Here is a 25,715-nt window from a genome sequence, read left to right as displayed (position 1 = left end):
GCTCTCCAAGCCACACCACCCCCATCAAGCCATGCCCACAGAACCGGTAGTAAAAAAATTTGGATTTCACCACTGCCACTGCCTTTATTTTATCATTCATTACTGAGTCAGCCAAGGATATGCTTAGGCATGGCTGTTCTGGAAGGATTTTCCCCCCTCTTATTCCATTTCCAGTTGCTGCATATTGGCCAGGTAGAATGCATTATTGCTCATGGAGGAGGTAGACTGAAATTACACAGGGCCACAAATTGGCTCTGACAGGTTCTGCTGGTTCTTTATGGGTCTATCCTCTTCCTTTTGGTCCCTGACTTGTTTTCTTGCCCCTCAGTCTTCTTTTCAGTGTAAGAAAGATTGGCACTTCCTTTCGCAGGCAATTTGTGTGTTTTTTTCCCCTCCGACAAAATTTTATTAAATATCAAAAAATTATACATTCCAAACAGGAATGAAATCCAGTAGGTTTGGACAGGTTCTGGAGAACCGGTAGCTGAAATTTTGAGCAGTTTGGAGAACCGATAGCGGAAATTTTGAGTACTCTGGCTGGCCCAGAGTATGGTTGGAATGGTGATTTTGCAATATCCTTCCCCCATCTCATCAGGAGGAAATGCGGATTTCCTCCCGATGGGGCAGGGTGGGAATGGAGATTTTGCAGTATCCTTCCCTTGCCACGCCCACTAAGCCACACCACGCCCACAGAACCGGTAGTAAAAAAATTGGATTTCACCACTTATTCCAAAAGAACAAAGAGAAAAGTTAGAAAGAGGAAAAGAGTGAGCAGGGAATTAAACAAAATAGGGGAATGCAGACAATTTTATAGAAAAAGCTATAAAAAAGATTAACTTCCAACTTTTTCTGTACAGTTATACAAGCATGAAATACAATGATCCTTTGAAATGGAATAAACAATAGCACACAGTACTTTTGTACTCATTAGCAGTTCTGGTCATCAAATCCCAAAGCTAAAATGTGTTTTCTTTTAATGTCCAGCAAAAAGTCCAAAAGTGGTTTCCAAGTAAAAAAAAAGGATGCAGTCTTTTCTTTAATCAAAGCAGCTGATTTCCCCATCTCCTCCAAATCTATTATCTTCACAATCCATTCTTCCATTGTTGGTAAGTCCTTCCATGTCTGCACATAATGCTCCTGTTATCGTATAAGGACAGAGGGCTATTTTTTTGAAAAAATAGGTTGATCGGCAGTTGACTGACTGAGTTAGAGCGTGTGAAACCTTGAAGTAAACTATTTGTCCTTGGCTTAATATATGCAAACAGAAGTGTGATTGAAAGGATCCTGCTCTTGTTGGAGCATAACTAAATAATGGGCAAGGAGAGACAGGAGCACTTTATTTACAATGCCTACTGCCAAGGCCACAGAATCTCCAGATGTACTCATTGCCATGGCAACAAAACATTTGCATTCAGGAAGAAGTTATCTCCCCCTTTTCTCTGTTTAATACTTAGCCATATACATATTTCTAAGAGAAACTATTCAAGGTGAAAAGATAATTATAAATAAAGTTATGCAGTCCTTTGTATAAAGTTTGTGAGATAACCATAGCACAGGTCAGATGTTCTTCAAAGTCCCCTTCTGTAGTATCCATTCAATTTCACTTCAACAGGTTTCCTATCCTTTTATCCCATCTGCTCAGAAGTCTCCTACTAAGAGCACCAGGACTCTTCAAATAATTGTGTCTCTTATAGATTAAATTTGCCAGTGCCCTACTCTTCAAGCCATCTGGGCTGGGGAACAATGGACCCCTTATGACCTGTGGTCTTCAACTCCCAGAATTCCTGAGCCAGAATTCTGGGAGTCAAAGTCCACAGGTCATAAAGGGGCCATCATTCCCCACCCCTGATCTAAATCAATGTTGTTGTTTTTTAAAGGGACTCTGGACAGCCTACAGCCATGATGGCGAACCTATGGCACACATGCCAGAGGTGGCACACAGCACCCTCTCTGATGGCACGCGAGCCGTTGCCCTAGTTCAGCTCCACTGCACATGCATACATGCCTCCTGCTTGCCAGCTGCTCTTCGGTCTCTGCTGCACATGCACGAGGGGGGCCATGCGTGCATGCAGGAAGGGAGCGTGCGTGGGGGCCATGCACACATTGCATTTTGGGAGTTCAGGCACGCTTTGGGCACTCGGTCCAGAAAAGGTTAGCCATCACTGGCCTGAAGGATTAAAAGCATTAAAACCACAAAGGATAAATATCTGTTTGAGAGAGGTGAAAGCTATGCATAAATAAATCTTTCCAAGTAAAGAAATCTTAAAATTATAAAATCATCAAGTTCAACCTCTTGCTTAATTCAAGAATCCAAATTAAAGTTTTCTGGATGAATGTCTGTCTAGGCTCCATTTGAACACAACCCATGAAGGGAACCCACCATTCTCTGAGTAATTGGTTTTACTATACATGGAAAAGGGTAAGAAGCAGTCCAGTGAGAACCAAGCCTCCCCACACTGCAGGGAGACAGAGCCGGTTCGATGGTTCTGTCCCAGGCGCCTGATGGACCCGGAGAGGTTCCTGATGGAGCTTGGGCCGATCCCTGAGGACCTTGCCCACGACTCGGCTGAAGAACTGGTCGCCGCCTGGGAAAGGGTGGCGACGGGGGCTTTGGACCGCCTTTGCGGCCTCTGACCCAGCACCGTTCTCGACCAGCTCCTTGGTTTTCTGAGGAGCTGAGAGAGATGAAGCGCCGGAAAAGAGGCCTGGAAAGCGTTTGGAGGGCCAGCCGTTCCGAATCTGACCGAACACTAGTACAGTCACATATTCAGACCTATCTGGTGGCGATTGGAGTGGCAAAGCGGGAATACTTTTCCGCTCTTATCGCATTGGCAGATAACTGCCCAGCTGCCTTGTTTAGGGTGACCCACTCCCTTCTTTTTCAGGGAGCTCGGGAGGACCCCTTGCAAGGGCGTGCTGAGGAGTTTGGATTGTATCTGCACGATAAAATCGCTCAGATCCGGGATGGGCTGGACGCTGATTGGGTAGATTCAGGTGGGACTACAGAGGCAGTTCTTGAGAATATTATTTGGGGGGAGTTCGACTCTGTGACTCCCGAGGACATGGACAGGATACTGGGGAGGCTGAATGCGACCACATGTTTATTGGATCCGTGTCCCTCCTGGTTGGTACTGGCTACACAGAAGGTTACACGAGGCTGGCTCCTGGGAATTATTAGTGCTTCTTTGATGGAGGGCATCTTCCCATCCACCCTGAAAGAGGCGGTGGTGAGGCCCCTCCTCAAGAAGCCTTCCCTGGACCCAGCATTGTTAACTAATTATCGTCCTGTCTCCAACCTTCGTTTTGTAGCGAAGGTTGTCGAGAGTGTGGTGGCATGGCAGCTTCCCTGGTACCTGGAGGAAACTGTCTATTCTAGACCCATGCCAGTCCGGTTTCCGGCCTGGGTACAGCACGGAGACGGCTTTGGTCGCGTTGGTACATGATCTCTGGAGGCTCGGGACAGGGGTTGCTCCTCTATCCTGGTCCTATCCTGTCAGCGGCTTTTGATACCATCGACCATGGTATCTTGCTGCGGCGGTTGGGGGGTTTGGGAGTGGGGGGCACCATTTTTCGGTGGTTCTCCTCCTATCTCTCTGACCGCTCGCAGACGGTGCTGGCAGGAGGGCAGAGGTCGGCCGCAAGGCGCCTCACATGTGGGGTGCCACAGGGGTTGGTTCTCCCGCCTCTCCTGTTCAACATCTATATGAAGCCGCTGGGGGAGATCATCCGTGGTTTTGGGGTGAGTTGCCAACTGTACCCTGATGATACTCAGCTGTACATCTCCACCCCGAACCACCCCAACGAAGCCATCAATGTGATGTCCCGGTGCCTTGAGGCCGTACAGGTCTGGATGGGGAGGAACAGACTTCGACTCAACCCATCCAAGACGGAGTGGCTGTGGATACCAACATCCCGGCACAGTCAGCTGGTCCCATCGCTGACTGTGGGGGGCGAGTCGTTGGCCCCCAGGGAGTTGGTTCGCAACTTAGGCGTCCTCCTGGATGTACGGCTGTCGCTAGAAGAGCACTTGACAGCTATCGCCTGGGGAGCTTTTTATCAGGTACGTCTGATTCGCCAGTTCCCTTCCTGGACCGGGTCCAGGACCGGGTCAGTTCCCTTCCTTGACCGGGATTCTTTATGCACGGTCACTCATGCCCTCGTTACCTCCCGCCTGGATTACTGCAATGCTCTCTACAAGGGGCTCCCCTTGAAGAGCACCAGGAGGCTCCAACTGGTACCGAATGCGGCTGCGCGGGGGATAGAGGGAGCATCGCGTAGCTCCCATATAACACTTCTCCTACTCAGACTGCACTGGTTGCCAGTGGTCTTCCGGGTGCAATTCAAGGTGCTGGTTATCACCTTTAAAGCGCTCCATGGCTTGGGACCGGGTTACTTACGGGACTACCTACTGCCACAAACAACCTCCCATTGACCTGTGCACTCCCACAGGGAGGGCCTCCTCAGGGTGCCGTCAGCTAAGCAATGCCGGCTGGCGACTCCCAGGGGAAGAGCATTCTCTGTGGGGCCACCTGCCCTGTGGAATGAACTACCTTTGGGGCTACTCCCTGACCTCCGGACCTTTTAGCGCGAGCTCAAGACTTTTTTGTTTCATCGAGCAGGGCTGGCCTAATGGTAATTTTAACAGGGTTTTATTGGGGCTTGTTTTTTACAATTTTATTTCACTATTTTTAAATTTTGGCCAATTGAATTAGATTTTTAAAGATTTATTCTGTTTTTTAACTTTTGTGTAATTCTTTTATTCTGGCTGTAAACCGCCCTGAGTCTTCGGAGAAGGGCGGTATAGAAATATAAATAATAAATAAATAAATAAATAAATAAATAAATAAATAAGCCTGATAGAGGGTGCAGGCTAATTTGGGGCTGAAAGAACAAAAACATGAGCCAAAGAGGGGAAAAAATAGAGTAGGCTATCCTAAAGAAAATTCATGGCTTCTTACTGTTCTCAATAGCTGATAAATGGCTGGTAAGAGAAAGTTCTTTAGATATTAGCTCATATTTGAATTCTGGATCTTCTATTATATTTTTTTAATTATGTTTTACTCATACAAATTTGCAGAAATTATTACCTCCTATAAATGACATAATTACAACTTATAAAAACATCACAGGTTTTCAAACTCACTAGAGAGTCGAACACTGTAGAGTATTTATTTGCTAGTGCTAGATTTTGCTCAGACTGATTAATATAAATATTAAAGTTAAGATTATCTGCCTGTGCAATATAATTCAGTCTAAAAATAATAGTTGGCTCACCATTATTTTAAATGAGAGGACACTAACTACAGTAGATCTAAATCCACTATAACAGCTTTATTTTTATTTATTTTATTTAATATTGGATAAATTTGTAGTATTTGCTTAATATGTTCGTTTTGAAGAATTTTGTTATTTGGTTTCATATTAAGTCACTATATAACAAACAGATAGATTATGCAGCACATGTAATATCTTTCTCTCACTGGCTGTTTTTTCAGACCTTCTGAGACAGCCTGAATGTTTTGATGTATGTATGTTTAGCTGCATCACTTTCAATTTTAAATTTTTAGATGAATTTTAAGGGTTTTTAGATTTTACTATGTTTTAAATTTTTGGCCAATTTTATAATAAGTTTTTTAATTGTTTATTTTAATTGTATATTACTATTGTTTTTACTTTGGTTGTGAACGCCCTGAGTCCTTCGGGAGAAGGGCGTATAAAATCTAATAAATAATAAATAAATAAATAAATAAATAAATAAGCCTGATAGAGGGTGCAGGCTAATTTGGGGCTGAAAGAACAAAAACATGAGCCAAAGAGGGGAAAAAATAGAGTAGGCTATCCTAAAGAAAATTCATGGCTTCTTACTGTTCTCAATAGCTGATAAATGGCTGGTAAGAGAAAGTTCTTTAGATATTAGCTCATATTTGAATTCTGGATCTTCTATTATATTTTTTTAATTATGTTTTACTCATACAAATTTGCAGAAATTATTACCTCCTATAAATGACATAATTACAACTTATAAAAACATCACAGGTTTTCAAACTCACTAGAGAGTCGAACACTGTAGAGTATTTATTTGCTAGTGCTAGATTTTGCTCAGACTGATTAATATAAATATTAAAGTTAAGATTATCTGCCTGTGCAATATAATTCAGTCTAAAAATAATAGTTGGCTCACCATTATTTTAAATGAGAGGACACTAACTACAGTAGATCTAAATCCACTATAACAGCTTTATTTTTATTTAATATTGGATAAATATGTAGTATTTGCTTAATATGTTCGTTTTGAAGAATTTTGTTATTTGGTTTCATATTAAGTCACTATATAACAAACAGATAGATTATGCAGCACATGTAATATCTTTCTCTCACTGGCTGTTTTTTCAGACCTTCTGAGACAGCCTGAATGTTTTGATGTATGTATGTTTAGCTGCATCACTTTCAATTTTAAATTTTTAGATGAATTTTAAGGGTTTTTAGATTTTACTATGTTTTAAATTTTTGGCCAATTTTATAATAAGTTTTTTAATTGTTTATTTTAATTGTATATTACTATTGTTTTTACTTTGGTTGTGAACCGCCCTGAGTCCTTCGGGAGAAGGGCGGTATAAAAATCTAATAAATAATAATAATAATAATAATTCCAAAATGGCTACTTTGATATGTGTAATGGAATAGCCCAGGACGTTAAAAAGCTCTGCTCTTACTTTGTCCTTGTTTTGAGTCCTGATGTCAAATTTGTGCCCATTAATTCTTTCATGTGCAATGTGTCATATTATATTGGGTATAACATATTGGATAACCATTTGTCTGAAATGATGTAGGTCTTCCTGCCTGGGCAGGGGGTTAGACTAGGACCTCCAAGGTCCCTTCCAACTCTGTTGTTGTTGTTATCATCATCCTATGCAGAATCCAGATGGGCATTGAAGGGATATGCTGACATATATTGCATTAAAAGAAGAGAATGCGGAGGCATCTGTAGCCCAATAATTTATTTATTTTTATTTATTTATTTTGTCGAGCACATATTAGATAATATATATAAGTATAAGCATGAATTATATACATAAAATGAATACAATTAAAGGGAACATTAGGACAGGGACAGTAGGCACGCTGGTACTCTTATGCATGCCCCTTACAGACCTCTTGGGTGTGAGGGGTGAGGTCAACAGTAGACAGTCTTAGGTTAAAGTTTTGGGAATTTTGGGATGAGATCACAGAGTCTGGTAGTGCATTCCAGGCATTAACAACTCTGTTACTGAAGTCATATTTTCTGCAATCGAGGTTGGAGTGGTTCACTTTAAGTTTGTATCTATTGTGTGCTTGTGTATTGTTGTGGTTGAAGCTGAAGTAGACATTGACAGGTAAGGACATTGTAGCAGATGATTTTATGAGCTATGCTCAGGTCATACCGAAGTTCTAGTTCTAAATTTTCTAAACCCAGAATTTCAAGTCTGGTGGCATAAGGTATTTTACCTTATTTATTAAGGCATTTATTTTAATTACCAGACATGTTCTGATTTTTGGCTACCACAGCCTTGTGAGGCTCTCCTTCTGCGATGTTCCCTCACAGTGTAATCAATCCTAGCTAAAATTGAGTGGATTGGGATAAGATGTGACTCCCTAGATATCATTACAGAAAGCATATTCCATTTGGATTTGCGCTCAACTGGCTCTTCCTCCATAAGTCAGTCCAAACGTTCAGCTAAGAAATCTTAGTACAACAAACCATCAACTCTAGTTTACTTCCAAGAATGATTAGGTTCACACAATTTGCTATGCCAAACACTGTGTCTTAACAAAATGTGTGCAACCTGTTACTTACTTCTGTGAAAAGAAAACAAATCTATTCTCATTGGAATTCAGATACTGGGATGCAATATAAATCAGCATTTGGGGAGCACATCCCACTGTTATTACTAGTGTTGCAGAATATTTATTGGTATATCATTTATGTCAGAACAAACAAAATTATGAAAATAAAATCAAATAAAAAAATAAACAGGACCAATGAAGACATGGTATAAATATGCATGTCTGAAATAATGTTTCCAAGCACCATCATGAACAACTGATGTTCATAGAAACAACTGCAAATCTAATTGTAGCCTCAAGAACAAAGCTTTAGTAGAAAACAGAAGTAGAAGAAAATTATTTTATTATGATTCTGACAAATCTATTTTGTGCTGCATAATATATGACAGAATGTTTTCCTGGAATCTTGCAGAAATAAGACAATAAAGCAAATAGCAGGGAAAATCCCCAACCATATTTGTTCAGTACTGTATGGACGAAGGCACGAATTAGAGAGAATAATTCATAACTTGCTTTCAGGCACTGGTGGTGTCATCAGCCACATTCATAACTGATCCAAGGCCCTTCTTATTGGAAAATTCTAAACTGATAGCAAGTTCTATAACAATAGGAGTTTTAATGGAAGGAAAGCAAAGTCATGCCCTATTACTTGCTAAGACAGAATTTTAAGAGAATAACTGTTGGAAGGGACTTTGGTGATCTTCTAGAATTCACAGGTGTCAAACTCACAGTGCCGTGTTGCTGTCACCTGATGTTTTGTGATTTTTTTTCCCTTCGTGGAGTTGGGATGGGTGTGGCTACGCATGACGCATGACGCATGACGCATGACGCATGACGCATCCAGCCCACGGCCACCAGTTTGACATCCCTAGATCTAGGCCAAAGCCTCAAGTAGGAGACCATATACCCAGGGGTGAAATGTAAAATTTGTTACTACTGGTTCTGGAGTGTGGCTTGGTGGTGGTGGGGTAATGTGACTGGGTGGGCATGGCCAACTTTTTTTTTTTAACTTTTAAAAGCATTTTTTCAGCTGAAGAAAAAATGCTTTTAAAAGTAAAAAAAAAAAACCCTCTGATGCTCGCGTGGCTCAGCTGGGGTGGGGTGGGGGGTCAGGGATTTTTGCTACTGGTTCTCTGAACCACCCACCACCATCGCTACTGGATCGGGTGATCCAGTCAGAACCGGGAGCATTTCACCCCTGCATATACTCTTTCAGACAAGTAGTTGTCCAATCGCTTCTTTAAAACCTCCAGGTTTTTTTCCAGTTGTACATACACAACTTTTGAAGATAACCCATTCCATCGATTAATTGTTCCATTATGGAATTTCTCCTTATTTCTAGTTTTGTTCTCTTCTTGATTAGTTTCCATCCATTGCTTCTTGTCCTTCCCTTAGGTATGGAGAAAAGGTTGACCCCTTCTTCTTTGTAGAAGCCTCTTAGATAGTGGAACACTGCTATCATGTCACCCCCTACTGTTTCTTTTCATTAAACTAGACATGTCCAATTTCTGCAACCATTCTTCATATGTTTTAGCCTCCGGTTCCCTATTCACATTTGTTATTTTTCTCTAATCTAAATTGATTGCATGGTCACAAATCTGGATCGTTATGATTTTATAATAAACATGGATCTTTAAACATGGATCATTTCCTCTAAAGCAGAAGGGGAGAGAGGGGGAAGATCCTCACTGGAGAGCTTCTAAACTAGGAGCTGCTGACGGGTAGATATTGTCCATGTGACAGATCAGTCTATATTTTTTCCAGAAAGCATTTGGGCTACTATAGAGGGAGGTGACGTGTCATAGCTTGAGTCAATAATTTTAAAAACATGTCTGTATGTGTTGCTATTCTTACAGAATTTATTCCAATCTCCACCTGGAGTACTACCATCAACATATAAATCTTATGTGACATTGAGTTGTAAAATTCTCTTGGAGCTCAGTCATAAAGCACTTTGCCTTTATTGGTGCTTGTCTAAAAATATACTCTAGCATTAAGTACAAATTTGCTGTATTTAGAACACCTTTTGTTCTATTCTTTCACCATGGAACAAAATTGTCATCTTTACTTTCCCAACAACCCAGTGAGGTGGACTGGGCCAGTGGTGAAATCCAAATTTTTTGACTACCAGTTCTGTGGGCGTGGCTTGGTGGGTGTAGTGTGGCTTGGTGGGCGTGGCAGGGGAAGGATACCGCAAAATCTCCATTCCCATCCCACTCTGGGGCCAGCCAGAGGTGGTATTTGCCAGTTCTCCAAACTATTCAAAATTTCCGCTACCAGTTCTCCGAACTGCTCAAAATTTCCGCTACTGGTTCTCCAGAACCTGTCAGAACCTGCTGGATTCCACCCCTGGACTGGACTGTGTATATGGCACATAGCTAAAGTTCAACTTAAGGGGGCATTTTCAATTAACTCCACCATATTTTTTACACACACATACAGACTCCAGGGCCTTGCTACATATGTCACCCTACTTTCCAAACAAAAAGATACAGGAAATACCTATAGATAACAATTGTCTCAGCTTACACCCATTTTTATTAACCCACCCATTATCCGTCCTATTGCCTGCTGCCAAATGGTAGTACTCATAACTTTCTGAGTATTATGGTGTTGTTTCTGGCATGAAAATAATGTTGTACTTTAATCTAAATGGAGGGATGATTTATATGCCACAGACAGATTTGCAGTATGATCCTGCTTGATCCAAAATGACAGGCTTTAAAATGGTACTGTTATTGAGTTATTTATTCAAAAATGTGCAAATTGTTCTTTTGTATAAATCCTAAACGGTCTTTATTTATAGGACAGATGTGGGAACAAAAGAGTTGAGGAATATCCTACATTTTACAAAGGAAAAATGACATCTTGATAAAATGTGTCAGTTTAATCCCAGGCAGATGAAAATAATGTCACTAGTTAGACTGACAGGAAATATAGGTAACGGTAAAATTACCCAATGATAAGGGCTCATAATTATGATAACAGTTTTCTGGACATAAAGCATGACCTCAGATATGTTTAGGTTTCCATTAAATAAAGGATGTGCTTCACTTAATTTAATAAATAAATAAAAATAAATAAACTGTACCTCTTGCAACTGAATAGACTTCAGAATAATAACATTTGGCTGACCCAAGCCTAGCAGTCTGCAGAATATTAAATGGATAATTATTAACTATTTTGTCTAAAGCTTACTAGCATTTTTTCTCAATATAATTCATGTGCTCTGGAGATTTATTTATTTTTTGCCAACATGCACGGTATCAGTTTTTGAAACTGTTTTTTCATATACAAGTCTTTTATGAATCCAAAGGAAACTAACTGCTGGAATGAAACCTACACCATTATATAAGCAAATTCTGCCTGTGAAACAAATCTTTGAAAAAACCGTTTGGATTATGATGCTAAACCATAGTAAATGGATGGTTCTTTTGGCCCCACGGAAAGGAAAAGAAGGGAAACTTCTCAATATATTCTGGAAACCTCTCTATACCAGCAAATATATAACATTAGTTGGTTATGGTCTGGGGTGTCACTGTTTGCATGGTCATTCAGAAGACACTACTCAGCTGCAGCTGCAAATATAGTACTGAGTGGGGAAAAATATGCTCTTCTGTCATTGATGGGAGCAATATATAAGATATATATTTCTTGAACTACATTCCTATATTTCTTTGTTGTACAGGCATTATTGTGTTTAGGGAAGAGGCTAGTGATGGATGGATGGATGGATGGATGGATGGATGGATGGATGGATGGATGGATGGATTACATTGGATAAGCAGTTCTGGCTATTGGAGGGTTAACACAAAAGCACGGCAAAAACAGGAGGGGGAGAGCAAAGACAGATTATAGGAGGAAGAGAAGAAAGAGGAAAGCAGAGAAAGGGAACAGTTGGATAGATGTACTGAAAGTAGATTACAGGGAGGGGAGGTGAATCACAGGCCAAATCTGTCATCACTTCAGAAATTCTTCTCAGACTGTTTTTTTGGGCTCTGGAGTGAAAGGAATGAGGACTTCTTCATGTTTCCAGTTGCTGCTTCTTCAAGTCTAGGAGGACCCCATCTCTTGTCTAATAAAAGTGAGTAAGTGCAATTTACAAGGAGGAAGACAGCTTGTTACAGGGTGGCTTTTCCAGAGCTCTGCAGGTTACACAGAGACAGAAGGAGGGAGTAAATTTCCTGGAGTGGCCAGATTCAGGAGGCAAGCTCTGCCTACTTTTAGTGGGGAGAATTTCAGCAGGTGTATTTTCTTCCGTGACAGTTTTATGTTCAGGCGAGGCAAAGAAGAAATAACTTTAATTTGAGGAAGAAAATGATGCAGAGAGCTGCATACCATCTCCAAATAGGGCATGTGGCAGAGGACAATGACTGGATGGGTGAAGCTCAGAACCAGTCCAGCTGGAGGGCCACAGACAAATAAAACTGTATTACTTGACATTACTTGTCAAAAGGGGTGAATAACGGATAGCAGTTCAGTGCTTTTTGAAGGTGCTTTCTTTAGGTAAGTGATACATGGCTGCAGATATGTCAGTATTTGTTTTATGCTTTATTAACTCTGTTAGTATTATAACGCTCTTTTCCTTTGACAATTTTCTTTGTTCGAATTTGTAATTTTTATTTGCTGGATAAAATAAATAAATAATTTTAATAATAATGTTTGTTGGCTGAATAAAATATATCATAATAGATTTGGTACCTCTTTCTGCCAAGGATAATGCTGCAGAGAGTACCAGGTTTTTGTGTGAATCTCAAAGCACTCCAGAAGCGAATAGTAGAAAGAGTGCATTTCAAGAGGCTTTATGATTCTGGAATAAAGCACAAACCTCTCTGTCACTCAGAAAATTTTCTGACCTTCAGGAAAGCTTAACTATGTTAACTAAGTTACGTTCTTTCCTAGGTGGCTCTGAGCAATCTTCCCCAAGTCATACAAACCTTAATTTTATACGTGTATTGCTAGCATAAAGGACATATTAGTCAAATGCCAAAATGTCATTTAAAAAGTCTTGTGGAGTTTATTTTAAATAATCATACATGAATGAAGGCACATATATGTGTCCCAGGATAATGTTGCAGGATCCCATCTGAGTCGGTCACCGGGATCAGGGGTGTTGTCTTCTGAGTTTTTGGACTTGTGCTGGAGCCCCTCATCAGGGAACTTCTTTCTAGCAGAGTCTGAAAGCTTGAAAGACAAAACCTCTGGTCCTGGTGACCAACCCAGATTGGATCATGCAATAATCATACAAATTATGTGCTTTCCCATTAATCTTATTTTAGAATGTATTATTATCACACAGATTTAAAAAATGAAAATATTAAATCAAACCTGGTGTATTTTTTTCCTCCAATTGAGATTTAGTAACTTTAGTAGATTTAGTCCCTTGTTTAAGGCACCAAAGTTGTCTCTTTTTTTACAACTAATTTTTGGAACAGTACATACTGTAAACAAGCTAAGTACGGCATAATTAGGAGATGCAAACTGTCACTATTGCTTGTTCTGTGCAAACCAGAATTATTCACAGTGGAAAGAAGGGTGCAGAGATACAAAAAAGGCTGTCAAATGCAAAAACTTCAATTGTATGCACCAAAAACAAGCCTAAAGGCTGAATCCAGTTAAATCAAGTTAAAACTACAGAAAGACAGTAATTTTATCCAATCATTTCACATGCTCAGTTCTAATATGAATTGTTATGAAAAACCTAAAAAATCCATTTGTCCAGAAGGACCAAAGAATGTGAGTAGACATTGATTGTCCCTTGCAGATACTGTACCTATTACTTCTTAAAATCATATACTGAGTGTATTCATTATAGTAAGCCATAATGTCATATAATTGATTTTGGTTTAGTATGATGTATGGATGTAAAGTCATATGTGAATCAAATTATTATGAGTAATTAAACTTTTTTTCTTTTCATCCATACTTATGTGCCAGGGCTCCTATAATTCCCACGATTGAGAAGAATCCAAAGTTCAATTTTTCATCTATTACTAGTTTTGTATTTTACACACTTGAATTTTATCTGTGCCTTTCTTAATGCATCCATTTTCTATGTACAATTGTTTTGCTTTGAGAAAAGCGGGCATTTGATGCACTTAAATTGAAACTAAAAAGCATTTGGGATTTATTGTGTGTGAATATTTATTTATATAATCTATCTATCTATCTATCTATCTATCTATCTATCTATCTATCTATCATCTATCTATCTATCTATCATCTATCTATCTATCTTGTTAGTGAACATTATTGCATGCAAACAGAGACATGATAAAGCAAAAAGCTTCTCTGATTTTGATATTAAGATCAGAACTTCTTGGCACACATTTGCATTTTGCCTATGGTTACTTCCTACTCAGATCTCACCAGCTGTTTTCATGATAAGCAACGTACAGTGTCATCAAATACTCAAAAAAATGTAATGTTTGTAACTGTTTTATTTCATTTTAATTCTGTTTGTTGCATGGACTCGCTTGCTGAGATGAGCAGCAATAGACAGGTAGTTCTCCACTTACAACCATTTATTTAGTGATTGTTCGAAGTTACAAGAGCGCTGAAGTGATTTATTACCATTTTTCAAACTTACAACTGTTGCAGCATCCATATGGACATATGTTCAGAATTCAGATGCTTGGCAACTGGCATATATTTATGATGGCTGCAATGTCCCGGGGCCAACTTTTGTGACCTTCTGACAAGCAAAGTCAATGGGGAAGCCAAATTCGCTTAACAACCATGTTACCTACTTAACAACTGCAGAGATTTACTTAACAATAATGGCAAGAAAGGTCATAAACTAGAGCAAAATTCACTTAACTCTCTTGCTTAGCAACAGAAATTTGGGGCTCAATTGTGGTTATAAGTTGAGGATTACTTGTCAATTGAATAAAGAAATAAAATAATATGCTAGTCCTGATCAATTTCTCATTTGTTTTGTATAGTTCAGGAATGTGGAACTGCTTCTGATTGCTGTTTCAGGTTGCAAATATTTTTGCCCTGCTCATTTGAAACTATGATTGCTGTGAATAGCTTTACCTTTGAAAATATTAAATGTAAACATGCATATATACTGTACATACAAATTTAGAGCAAGTATATAGTCCTTGTCCAAAGGAGCTTATGTAAAGTTTAACACAAATGTTAAGACGAAGTCCTAGTTAGCTTGGGCAGGATGTGCATACAGTATATTCAGTTCTTTAAGTTGTAAGTGCTACGGGACAAAGTTTGGCAGGGATGGACAAGCTTTGGTTCACTGTAGAGCTGAAGGAGATTGCCTTGGAGAAGCAAGATAAAGGTTGAAAAAACAAAAGTGTGCTTTAACACAGACACAAAGCGTGAGTAAGACGATGAAATTCACTCCTCCTTGATTCATCAGAACAGTGACTCCCTAGCCAGCAATTCCTTCTGGGAATTGTAGTCCACACATTTTCTAATTGCCAAGGTTGAAAAATATAGCACTATAGTATAAAAGGCAGGGAGGGAAAAACTCAGGCCACACTTTCAAGAATCTGCTACTATAGTTTAGCTTAATAAAATATAGTTCCAAGTAGACTTGTTGAGTCTGCTTCTTTTCCTGGTCTACCTCAAAGGGCTGACAGCCACTCAGAGCCAGTCCAGCATCACTTTTGCCATTCTTAGAGCCCCCATGAATCAGGAGGAGTCTTCTAGCACCTTTTCTAACTGATTTTATTAAAATGTGTTATTTAGAAAAGGTGCTGTAAGACTCTATCATAGACTTACACAGTTCTCCTCCTAAAATATACAACATACAGCAACACTGAAGAGAGTGGGAGGACACAATATTTTTGACCTTGAAGCCTTGCACATTATTTGTCCTGCCCACTTTAACTTTAACTATACCCCCTCCATTCTTTTACTCATGTAATTTAAATGTGGCACCTCTTCCTCTTGCCTTCCCACAATCTGCTCTGCCAACTCTTGACTGCCAACTTATTTCCCTTATACTGGGCTTGAGTGGTAAGTTGCTTAGAATGGGAGAATTGGAGAAGTAAGATTGTGCCCCAGGTCACTGATGGCAAGTGCTGTCAAGAGTTAGTAGCAGCAATGAATACCTTATCCTATGTCCCCTATATGGGCTTTCAGCCCTCAGGTCTGGTCAAGTGAAATAAGATGTAACTGTCCGGCCAGTTGGGTTCTTTAGATGGAATGGTAGAGAAGAAGAGTCAAGTTATCCTCCACCTCAGGTTGAAAAATGCTGGGATAGAAAATGAAAGTGGAAGTTTTTGGAGGTAAGAAGGGCATATGCTGAACCCAAGAGTGAAAGCCATCCTTAAGGAGAAGTCATCATTTATTTCTCTTTCTATTTCTGCCAGGTCTATTATCTCTGATGGAGAGATGCCAGACAGCTGGAATATATCTTCAGACAGCCTAGAAGCAAGAGCTATAAGCATTATTGTGCCTGTAGTCTTTTCCCTCATCTTCCTTGTAGGCACAGTTGGGAATAGCCTGGTGATAGCTGTGCTACTACACAATGGAGAGGTGAAATATAACACTACAAACCTGTTCATCCTCAACCTGGCAGTGGCAGACCTCTTCTTCATTGTCTTCTGTGTCCCATTCCAGGCCACCATCTATGCTCTGGATGGATGGCTCTTTGGTGCCGTTGCCTGCAAAGCTGTGCATTTCTTCATTTACCTTACCTTGTATGCCAGCAGTTTTACCCTGGCAGCTGTTTCTGTGGACAGGTAAGTATAAATGCTCGCTTTCCTCCAAAAGTCAAAACTTCTTGCCTCCTCCTATAACAAAACATTGCTTGTGTCGTTGCTCTGACATTCCACTAATGTGGCTTGGGTGATTCTGGCAAAGTATATTGTGTGTTTTCAGGCACTGAGACCAATTTTTTTTTTTAAAAAAGTAAAGAAACAGAAGTAACCATTGCCTTATATGATATGTGAAATCAGTCTATTTATTTCTAAGCAGGAGGAGTAGAAGAGTCTTTAATCCTTTATCCAAAATCTTAAATTACCTGACAGGTGACCTATTAGAAGATAATATTTCTAACTCGGGGATGAAATGAGGGGTCCAGCTGCTCTCTGAGCTATGTACATGTGTGTAGTATTTAAATGAATGGTAGGTAGATCTTCTGACAAAGCAGCCATTAACAGCATATAGACATAAACAACATTTACATGCCAAGAGACAATCCACAAGCCAAAAAGGGAACCAAAAGACCAAAACTTTCACCAGCAATCAACATTCAAATGAGCAGAGATTAACATCAAGGTTATCTTTAGACTAACAATCAAGACGCAAACAATAACCTAGTCAAGGAACTGACAAACCAGCTATCAGTAAACAGCCCACCAAAGAATCATCAAGACCACTCCAAGCCACTAGAGCAGGAGTGTCAAACTCACCGAATCATGTCGTCATCACGTGATATATTGTGACTTTTTTCCCCTTCGCTAAACCAGAGGTGGGCGTCACCAGCACGTGACACATCCGGCCTGCAGGCCGCAATTTTGATACCCCTGCACTAGAATATAAAATGAGAGCAAACTCCACTCCCTACCAGCACTGATGATGTTACCTAATTTCAGTAATGAAATATTTACAAGAACACAACCAAGCTGTTCTGTCCCCGTCCCCACTTCTCAGAGCAAACGCAAAGATGTGTGTCTCCCAGTCTTTTTATTTGTTACAGACCTGATTTTCTTCAGTTGAGGAAATACTTGGCAGTGACCGTGCAGAGGCCTGCCAAGTTCTGAGTCCGTTATCTCGTGTCCAAGATCCGTTGCCCAAAACTCATTGACAAAGTCCTTTAACCCTCCAACAACCAAGCTGCAGTGCACCCTTGGTAGCTTTTGTGTCCATCACAAGGGCCACATGGCAGCTCCACCCACTTTTATACCCTGTGGGGTGTGGCTCAGTGACTCAGCAATCTCTGAGCCTGCCACACCTCTTCCTCTGCTGCGCACGCTTATCTCTTTGTTGCTGCCTCGGATCAATCCAGGATTGATCAGCAGCAGCTGGGACTTGAGGCGCTGCCAGGGAGAAGGAGGGTGCGGGAGAGGGAGGCCTTGTCAGCTCCTCCTCCTGGCCTGCAGCTGGAACTTGGGGCAGTGCCAGCAAGGAGGGTCCTGGCGAGGGAGACCTTGCTTGCTCCTCTCCCTCACTTTCTGAGTCACTCTCCTCCATGACAACAGGCTCGAGGGTCAGAGTCACAACACAAGCTCAGAGAGCACCAAGGACCCCTCACGTGACCTATTTTTATTTATTTAAAACATGTACTTCCTTTCTTCCCTTAAATAAAGCATCCCGATTGATTTGTCTCTTTAGAAATGTCTTTATGTGGTTGAGGCCAGGTGTGTCCGGGAGATATAGAAATGTCTCAAACTAGATTAGATGGTTTTCAGTCAGATTGAAGGATACATTTAAAATCAACCATAAACATTTTTATGTAAATAAAAATATGACACATCAGGAAGGTAGGATCTAGACAGCCTGCTCCACATTCTGCTAGCTTTTTACTTGCTAGCAAAAATCTTCCAGGCAACAGAGTTTTCATGGATTGCTCACCAGCCATTCTTCCCTCCCCAAACTTTCTCATTCCATTCAACTGAATGCAGAGTTGTGGCCTTAGGCCTGATCTCCATTTTCATTCCCAACCTTCACCTATGTCACAGTCAATTAAAAAGAAAATGTCTTGCCTTCTCCACATAATTATTTCTATTTTTATCACTTTACCCTTTTCATGCTTCCCCTTTCCTTTCCCCTTAATAATTGTAGCATATACAGTACTTACCAGTTCTTTATGTTTCCTGTCAAAGGGTTTATGAATAAATTTTTTCAGGAAAATGTCATATCCAAATATAAAATGAATTTCTAGCATGGTTCAACTATTTGGGTTCCAAAAATTTTCTACCTGTATTGGGGGGGAAAAGATCCATATTACATTTATGGGATTATGAAATTATGAACACTTACATCAATTTCACTAGACTTCCAAATAGTAGGTTTGGCTGGCACTTTAAGTATCAAATTCATGCAGAAAAGGGCATGAAAAAGGCTTGTCACAAGCAGAGCCTGAATCTGGAAGAAAGCAGGCCAATAAGAACAACACATTTAAACAATAAAGGTGAAAATAACGATAGATATATATTGAATTTATCAACTTCTGTTTTGTTTCCAGATATTTGGCTATTTGCTACCCACTGAAATCTCGGAACCTCCGTACCACTTGCAATGCAGTCCTTGCTATTATCGTGATTTGGTCCCTCTCCCTGCTTTTTGCAGGACCCTATCTCAGCTATTACGAAACTATTAATTACCAAGAGACATTCATCTGTGCCCCTGTCTGGGAGGATCAACACCGGAAGATCTTAGACATCCTCACTTTTGTGTTTAGTTACATCCTCCCAATCTCTGTGGTTAGCCTGGCTTATGCCAGAACCATCAAATTCTTGTGGACTGCTGTAGACCCTTTGGAAGGAATCTCAGAGTCCCGCAAAGCCAAACGGAGGGTCACCAAGATGATTATTGCAGTGACTGTCCTCTTCGGCTTATGTTGGTTGCCCCACCATCTGGTAATCTTGTATTTCTGGTTTGGCTATTTCCACTTTAACCAAACTACCTTTGCCTTACGCCTAGCTTCTCATTGCTGCTCATATGCCAATTCCTGCCTCAACCCAATTGTTTATGCTCTCATTTCCAAGCACTTCCGCAAGAAGTTCAGGCAAGTCTTCACTTGTGTTCTTGTCTAAGACAAGAACAAGATGAAGTGAACTGACAATAAATCCATGTGGCCAGTGCTGCTGATGGTTTCATCAACCAGACTGCAGATTTCTTTGGAGAAAACATAAAAGTAGCATGGCTTAATGAGGAAAATATGAGCTGTTGCATGGATCTGTTGGTAAGAACATGGGAAGACATTCTTCCTGAGAAATGGCTCTAGCATTTACAAGACATTATCATATTTGAACAGAAATTACAAAAGGACCAAGAAAATTCTGGAACTATCAACAGTCACCTCATTGACTGCAACATGGACACTAGTAATTTTTAAATATTAGTGGCAGATGGTATCAATTATCCCTTCTTAACATGACTACCATATTTTTAGCCTCTGGATCCAGATTGATAAATGTAAGTGCATGGACTCTTTCTCCCCTTCCTTTTATTTTGTAATTAAGACATGTTATATTTGGATTTCTTTGTCGTTTGATTTTGAATTTGTTTTTGCTTTTTTTAAAAAAAGAAGAAGAATATTTTACATTATTTTAAAGCACTTAAGCATTGTTCTGAGAGAGGAGAAAGAAGAACTGAAGAAGCTTCTTGGATGAGAAGCGAAATATATTCAAAGAAAAACCAGAAAGTCCTATTGCCTCTTGAAAAAGCACCTTTGAGACCACCAGGACCTGGCTGACTGAGAATCTCCATAGGCACTTGTGGTTTTGATTGTCACAAGGATAAGCCAATAGAGCTGTATTGACTGATGTCACGGCAATGTGAGCTGAAGTTCAGAGATGGCTCTGATTCAAGAGTTTTTAGGATTCTGGAAGTCCTGAGGAAAAATTTTCCTCTCAGTCTCTCCTCCTTTTCTTCTTGTTGCTTCCAGTGTCAACACAGCTCCCCCTCCAAACATTGTCTTTGTTATTTACAATTAGTAAACTGGTGTGTAAGAGGAAATGCTGAATAATAGAATCATTTTGGAGCTGAATTTAATTATATTCCTTGAAGAAGTGTATGGTTTAATTTTAAGATTACAAATGCGGAAACATTTTTGGAATGGAAGTCCCTCTGTATTTGGGACTTGTAGCTACAGAACCTTTTGCACTCCCAAAAGTCCCCGCTTACCACCTCAAAGCTGAAGAAATATAATTTGTAATGGAATTCACACATCCATATTCAACTATAATATGATTGTTTGGTATTAGCTGAGCCTATTAAATGAAATCAATCCCCATAGTTAGATTGAGAAATAAAAATATGACAAGTGAATCCAAGTTATTGTCTATTTATTTTGGGGTTGAGCAGGAGTTTTAGAGATTAGAGAACCCTTTTTTATTTGCCCGTTTATTGCAATTTTCTCTGCCTTGAGCAGTTAAGTTAATTTAAATTCGGCAGTAACCTAGAAACAAAGTGCTACATTACTGATATCAGTGAACACATATTTCTCCCAATGTCCTTAAGTTTAAAACTGTTATTGTTTACACACTTATTTCGAATGTCAATTCTACTGATTTAATGGGACTGACTTCTGAATTAGCATGAATACCAGTGAGAATCATCAGCATAATAGGCTCTGTGCTCTTTTGTTAACAAACAAAAGGAATTAGCAGAATACATTTTTGAATAAGTAATGATAAACTGTATTTTCCCCATTAATATCAGTGAGACTAACTCCCCCAAAGGCCTGATCGAGCTTTAACTTTAATTATTTCACATTCATAAATATGCAGCACAGCACCTCTGTTTCTGTTGCTGGATTCTGAGAATTAGAGCTGTCCCAGGAGTATTTAGTTAATTAATCCTCTCTGCCTCCCAGTTTCAAGGCTTTGTATCAATCTTGCACCTTAAATCCAATAGCAAAGAAAGCTGACAGCTCATATAAATAGCTTATTATTTCAGTTTCCCTTCAGCATCTGTTTCTCCAAAGAATTGTAAAGCTATGAGAATATATGACAAGTTTGCTTCAATTACAATCCATTATTATCTTTCCACTTTTCCATAAATTGCAGAATCACGGGACAGAAGCTATTATGAGGTTGATTTTTCTGCCAGACAACTTTTCATCCAGGATGAGTTTTCTAGGGCCATGTTCATCAAAGCCTCACAAGAGTTTTTAAGGCAGTGGAAAGTGGCACAAAAGAACTTTTGCTTATATATTCATTTTTTAAATGTTTGCAACCATTCGAATAGGCTTTGCTGGTTTTTAATCAATGCACAACTTATTTATCAAAGCAGCACTTATTTACCAGAGGAAGATGAGTTTCTTTCAAATCAAGATGAGTTTCTTTCAAATCACCTTCAGTTTGTTGGAAATATAAAATATCACTCTCCCCCCCCCCACATAGATCTTTACAAGCCCAATTGGCACATCAGTTATTTCTTTATTCCATTCCTTTATTTCAGGGGTGTGTGTGTGTGTGTGTGTGTGTGTATGTGTGTATGTGTGTGTGTGTGTGAGAGAGAGAGATCAGTCATCAGTGGATTCCTAGGGAGGTGCCTGCATGTGAAGAAGACAAGTCATAGCCATTCACTAGCCACTCTCAAAATGTCTTCTTCCATGAAGATAATATCTGTTGTTAGCCACTGAGCACAGAACATAAATGGGGACAGCATATTATTTTCCCATCGAGCTATTATTCTGACACTCCAAGAGCTGGGTGATACTAGTGAAGAAAGGTTCATTTGTTTGTCTGCAATCTATGTTTCTTCTTCTTCTTCTTCTTCTTCTTCTTCTTCTTCTTCTTCTTCTTCTTCTTCTTCTTCTTCTTCTTCTTCTTCTTCTTCTTCTTCTTCTTCTTCTTCTTCCTCCTCCTCCTCCTCCTCCTCCTCCTCCTCCTCCTCTTTTATTTCCCTTGCCTATTTAGGTCTCTTGCCTATTCCTTCCCCAAGTCTATCCTACTGTAAGAATCAGTTATGAAACTAGTGATACTTTTCTTTCATAGATACAGATTATGGCAAAGTAATATATGTGAAAAGTTTACAATGAAAATCAAGATAGTCTTTATCAGATTATTACTGAAACCTCCATAAAACTATTCAACATTTGGATGCATTCCTCATTACATGTATTGATCCAGACCAATTTCTCTGTGTGGGAAAGGTATTGATCGGGGGGGGGGGAAATCTTCTACAGTACTTCTGTCCTGGAAACAGGTTGTCACCTCCCTCAATGTTGCATCGCATAAAGCATTTAAGCTAAAGCTGTTCCCTAGAAGAAACTGTAAGAATTGTAATTATACTTTTTAAAAAGACCCTGCTAAATGTCATTTTGTTTTCTGTTCAACTGCAACTGAGCATAAAGTAAACCAGCTTAGTTCTAAGTAGCAAATGTGTTGTGGGTTTGCACAGGTGTGGAACCAGTCTGGGTGTGTCACAAGCATTGCGTATGGATGTGCCACATACGTTGCTTACTTTTCTTTCTATAATGAACACTTTCTTCTAGCCCATCCTAAAATTACAGCAAATATTTTAATATACGATTGGCAATAAAGCCATACAGCACTCCTAGTCATATTCGCATGGAAATAAGTCCTACCACAGGAACTTACAGGGCATTGTGGACTTGGGTCCAAATGTATGGTGTTTTAGCACCAGGCTAAAAACCAGGAGGCTGTGAGTTCTAGTCCCTCCTTAGGCATGAAAGCCAAGTTTGGGCCAATCACTTTCTCTCAGCCCAACCCCTCTCAAAGGGTTGTTGTTGTGGGGAAAATAGTACATTTACCCTTGAGTTCTTTATGAAAATAATAAAGGCAGAATATAAATAAACAAATAATAAGAGACTGATGAAGTAAAGAATAGAATAGAATAGAATAGAATTCTTTATTGGCCAAATGTGATTGGACACAAGAAATCTGTCTTGGTGCATACGGTCTCGATGTACATAAAAGAAAAGTGAGGTATTTAGCTCCAAAATGTTATCAGGTGACTTCTGCTGTGAGACATCTGCCATGCTCATAAAATTGAGGCATCAATCTATTTTATCTCTTCACCAGTTTATGGGTATCTACAGTTTACTATACCATTTATCTGTCAACGAAGGGGAAAGAGAAAAGGATTCAAGTATTGTGCTTGTTTTGACAACAGGGATATTAAAATTGGATTCAAGTATGATTCTCTGAACAGACTCAGGCTGGGTTATCAGTGCATGTAACATAGATGTCTGTATGGGTAAGACTATCAACCATGCTATCAAGCAAAACCAAGCATTTAACAGTGAGTGCCATACCATGTGCACTAAACCAACAGGTGGCATGAAAGTAGGGGCAGTCAACACAGGTTATGTAGACAGTAAACACAAGATCAATCCAAATGGACTCAAATGTCTATACACCAATGCACAGAGTATGAGGAATAAACAGGGTGAATTAGAAATCCAAGTAAATGAGGGTAGATATGATATTGTTGCCATTACGGAAACTTGGTGGGATGAAACTGACAAATGGAACATACAGCTAGAGGATATAAATTATTTAAAAGAAATAGACCAAATAAAAGAGGAGGTGGAGTTGCACTATATATAAGAAATAACTACATCTCTACAGAAATAGAGCACAACAATGATGAAAATCATCTTGAATGTATTTGGGTCAATATAAAAGGGTGAAAACGATATTGCCATAGGTCTATACTATAGGCCACCCAACCAAACAGAGGAAGTAGATGAACTTTTGCTAGTCAGCTAACTAAGGTATGTAGGAAGCACATCACAGTAGTAATGGGGATTTTAACTACCCTGACATCAACTGGGAAACAAACTCTGCACCAAGTGGAAGATCCAACAGGTTCCTAACAAACCTAGCAGACAACTTTGTTTCCCAAAAATAGAGAAGGCGACAAGGGATCAGCTATATTGGACTTAATTCTCACTAACAGAGATGAAATGATAGAAGGTGTTGAAGCTACAGGAACCTTGGGGCAAGTGACCACGCAATATTGGAATTCAACATTAAGCAAATACAAGTAGTAGAACAAAGTCAAACTAGAGTCTTGGACTTTAAGAGAGCTAATTTCAATAAACTTAGAGAGATCTTGAGAAGGATTCAATGGATGAGAATCCTCAGGGGGAAAACAACTCAAGAAGCTTGGGAAATTTTGAAAAGTGAGATTATAAAAGCACAGTCTAACACAATACCAATGAAGAAGAAAAATAGTAGATCACAAAAGAAACCAGCATGGATGCATAAAGAACTATCTGACAAATTGAAAGACAAAAAGGACAAATATAAAAAGTGGAAAGAGGGCAAATAACTAAGGCAGAATATCAGCAAATAGCCCGAGCCTGTAAAGATGAAGTGAGGAAAGCTAAGGCTCACAATGAACAAAGGCTAGCGACAAAAGTAAAAAATAATAAAAAAAGCTTCTTCCAACATGTTAAAAACAAGAAAAAAGTCAAGGAAACAATTGGCCCATTGCTGGGAGAAAGTGGCAAGAAGATGACAAGCAACAGGGAGAAAGCAGATCTACTTAACTCATATTTTGCATCTGTCTTTACACAAAAGGAAAAACAATCCAACCTATCAAAACAGCACTACAAAAACAGATTAGAAACACAAGTTAAAATAGGGAAGAAAATGGTAAGTGAACACCTGTCTACCCTAGACGAGTTCAAATCACCAGGACCGGATGGATTACACCCCAAGGTTCTGAAGGAACTGGCAGACGTGATCTCAGAACCACTGAACTATATCTTTCAAAGATCCTGGAGCACAGGGAGCTGCCAGAGGACTGGAAAAGAGCTGATGTAGTTCCCATCTTCAAAAAGGAAAAAACAGATCCAGGAAACTACAGACCTATCAGTCTGACCTCAATACCGGGAAGATTCTGGAAAAGATAATCAAGCAACGAATCACCGAACACCTAGAAGCAAACAAAGTAATAACCAAAAGCCAACATGGGTTTGTCAAAACAGATCATGCCAGACTAATCTTATCGCATTCTTTGACAAAATGACAAAATTAGTAGACCAGAGGAATGCTGTTGATATAATTTACTTGGACTTCAGTAAAGCATTTGATAAAGTAGACCATAACCTACTACTAGATAAAGTAGAAAAATGTGGGTTAGACAGCACCACCACCAGATGGATTCGTAACTGGCTGACCAACCGCACTCAACGTGTAGTCCTCAACGGAACTACATCCACATGGAGGAAGTATGCAGTGGAGTACCCCAAGGCTCTGTTTTAGGCCCAGTACTCT

The 25,715-nt window shown here is 39.6% G+C and overlaps 1 protein-coding gene across 2 annotated transcripts; it reads left to right on the top strand.

Annotated features, from left to right (window-relative positions):
• Positions 1 to 15,681: 15,681 nt before the first annotated feature.
• Positions 15,682 to 20,728, top strand: GALR3 (galanin receptor 3). Of its 2 annotated transcripts, XM_058189617.1 has the most exons (3): positions 15,682 to 16,326; positions 16,411 to 16,532; positions 18,980 to 20,728. In XM_058189617.1, the coding sequence occupies exons 1-3, from the start codon at positions 16,090 to 16,092 to the stop codon at positions 19,548 to 19,550; spliced, it is 930 nt and encodes a 309-aa protein (XP_058045600.1). In that variant the 5' UTR covers positions 15,682 to 16,089; the 3' UTR covers positions 19,551 to 20,728. The 2 variants fall into 2 exon arrangements, with proteins under 2 accessions (XP_058045600.1, XP_058045599.1); XM_058189616.1 differs by having other exon boundaries at positions 15,682 to 16,532.
• Positions 20,729 to 25,715: the final 4,987 nt, after the last annotated feature.

Source organism: Ahaetulla prasina, chromosome 7, assembly GCF_028640845.1.
Source record: "Ahaetulla prasina isolate Xishuangbanna chromosome 7, ASM2864084v1, whole genome shotgun sequence".
In the NCBI taxonomy this organism is placed as follows: domain Eukaryota; kingdom Metazoa; phylum Chordata; class Lepidosauria; order Squamata; family Colubridae; genus Ahaetulla; species Ahaetulla prasina.
Note: the sequence above shows the minus strand (reverse complement) of the source record. Positions and strands in the feature narration are given on the sequence as shown.

Excerpts from the sequence above, each read along its gene's own strand:
- GALR3 (XM_058189616.1), top strand. The coding sequence starts at position 16,090 with ATGCTGAACCCAAGAGTGAAAGCCATCCTTAAGGAGAAGTCATCATTT. Across the intron at positions 16,533-18,979 it reads GCAGCTGTTTCTGTGGACAG|ATATTTGGCTATTTGCTACC; the intron begins GTAAGTATAAAT and ends TTTTGTTTCCAG.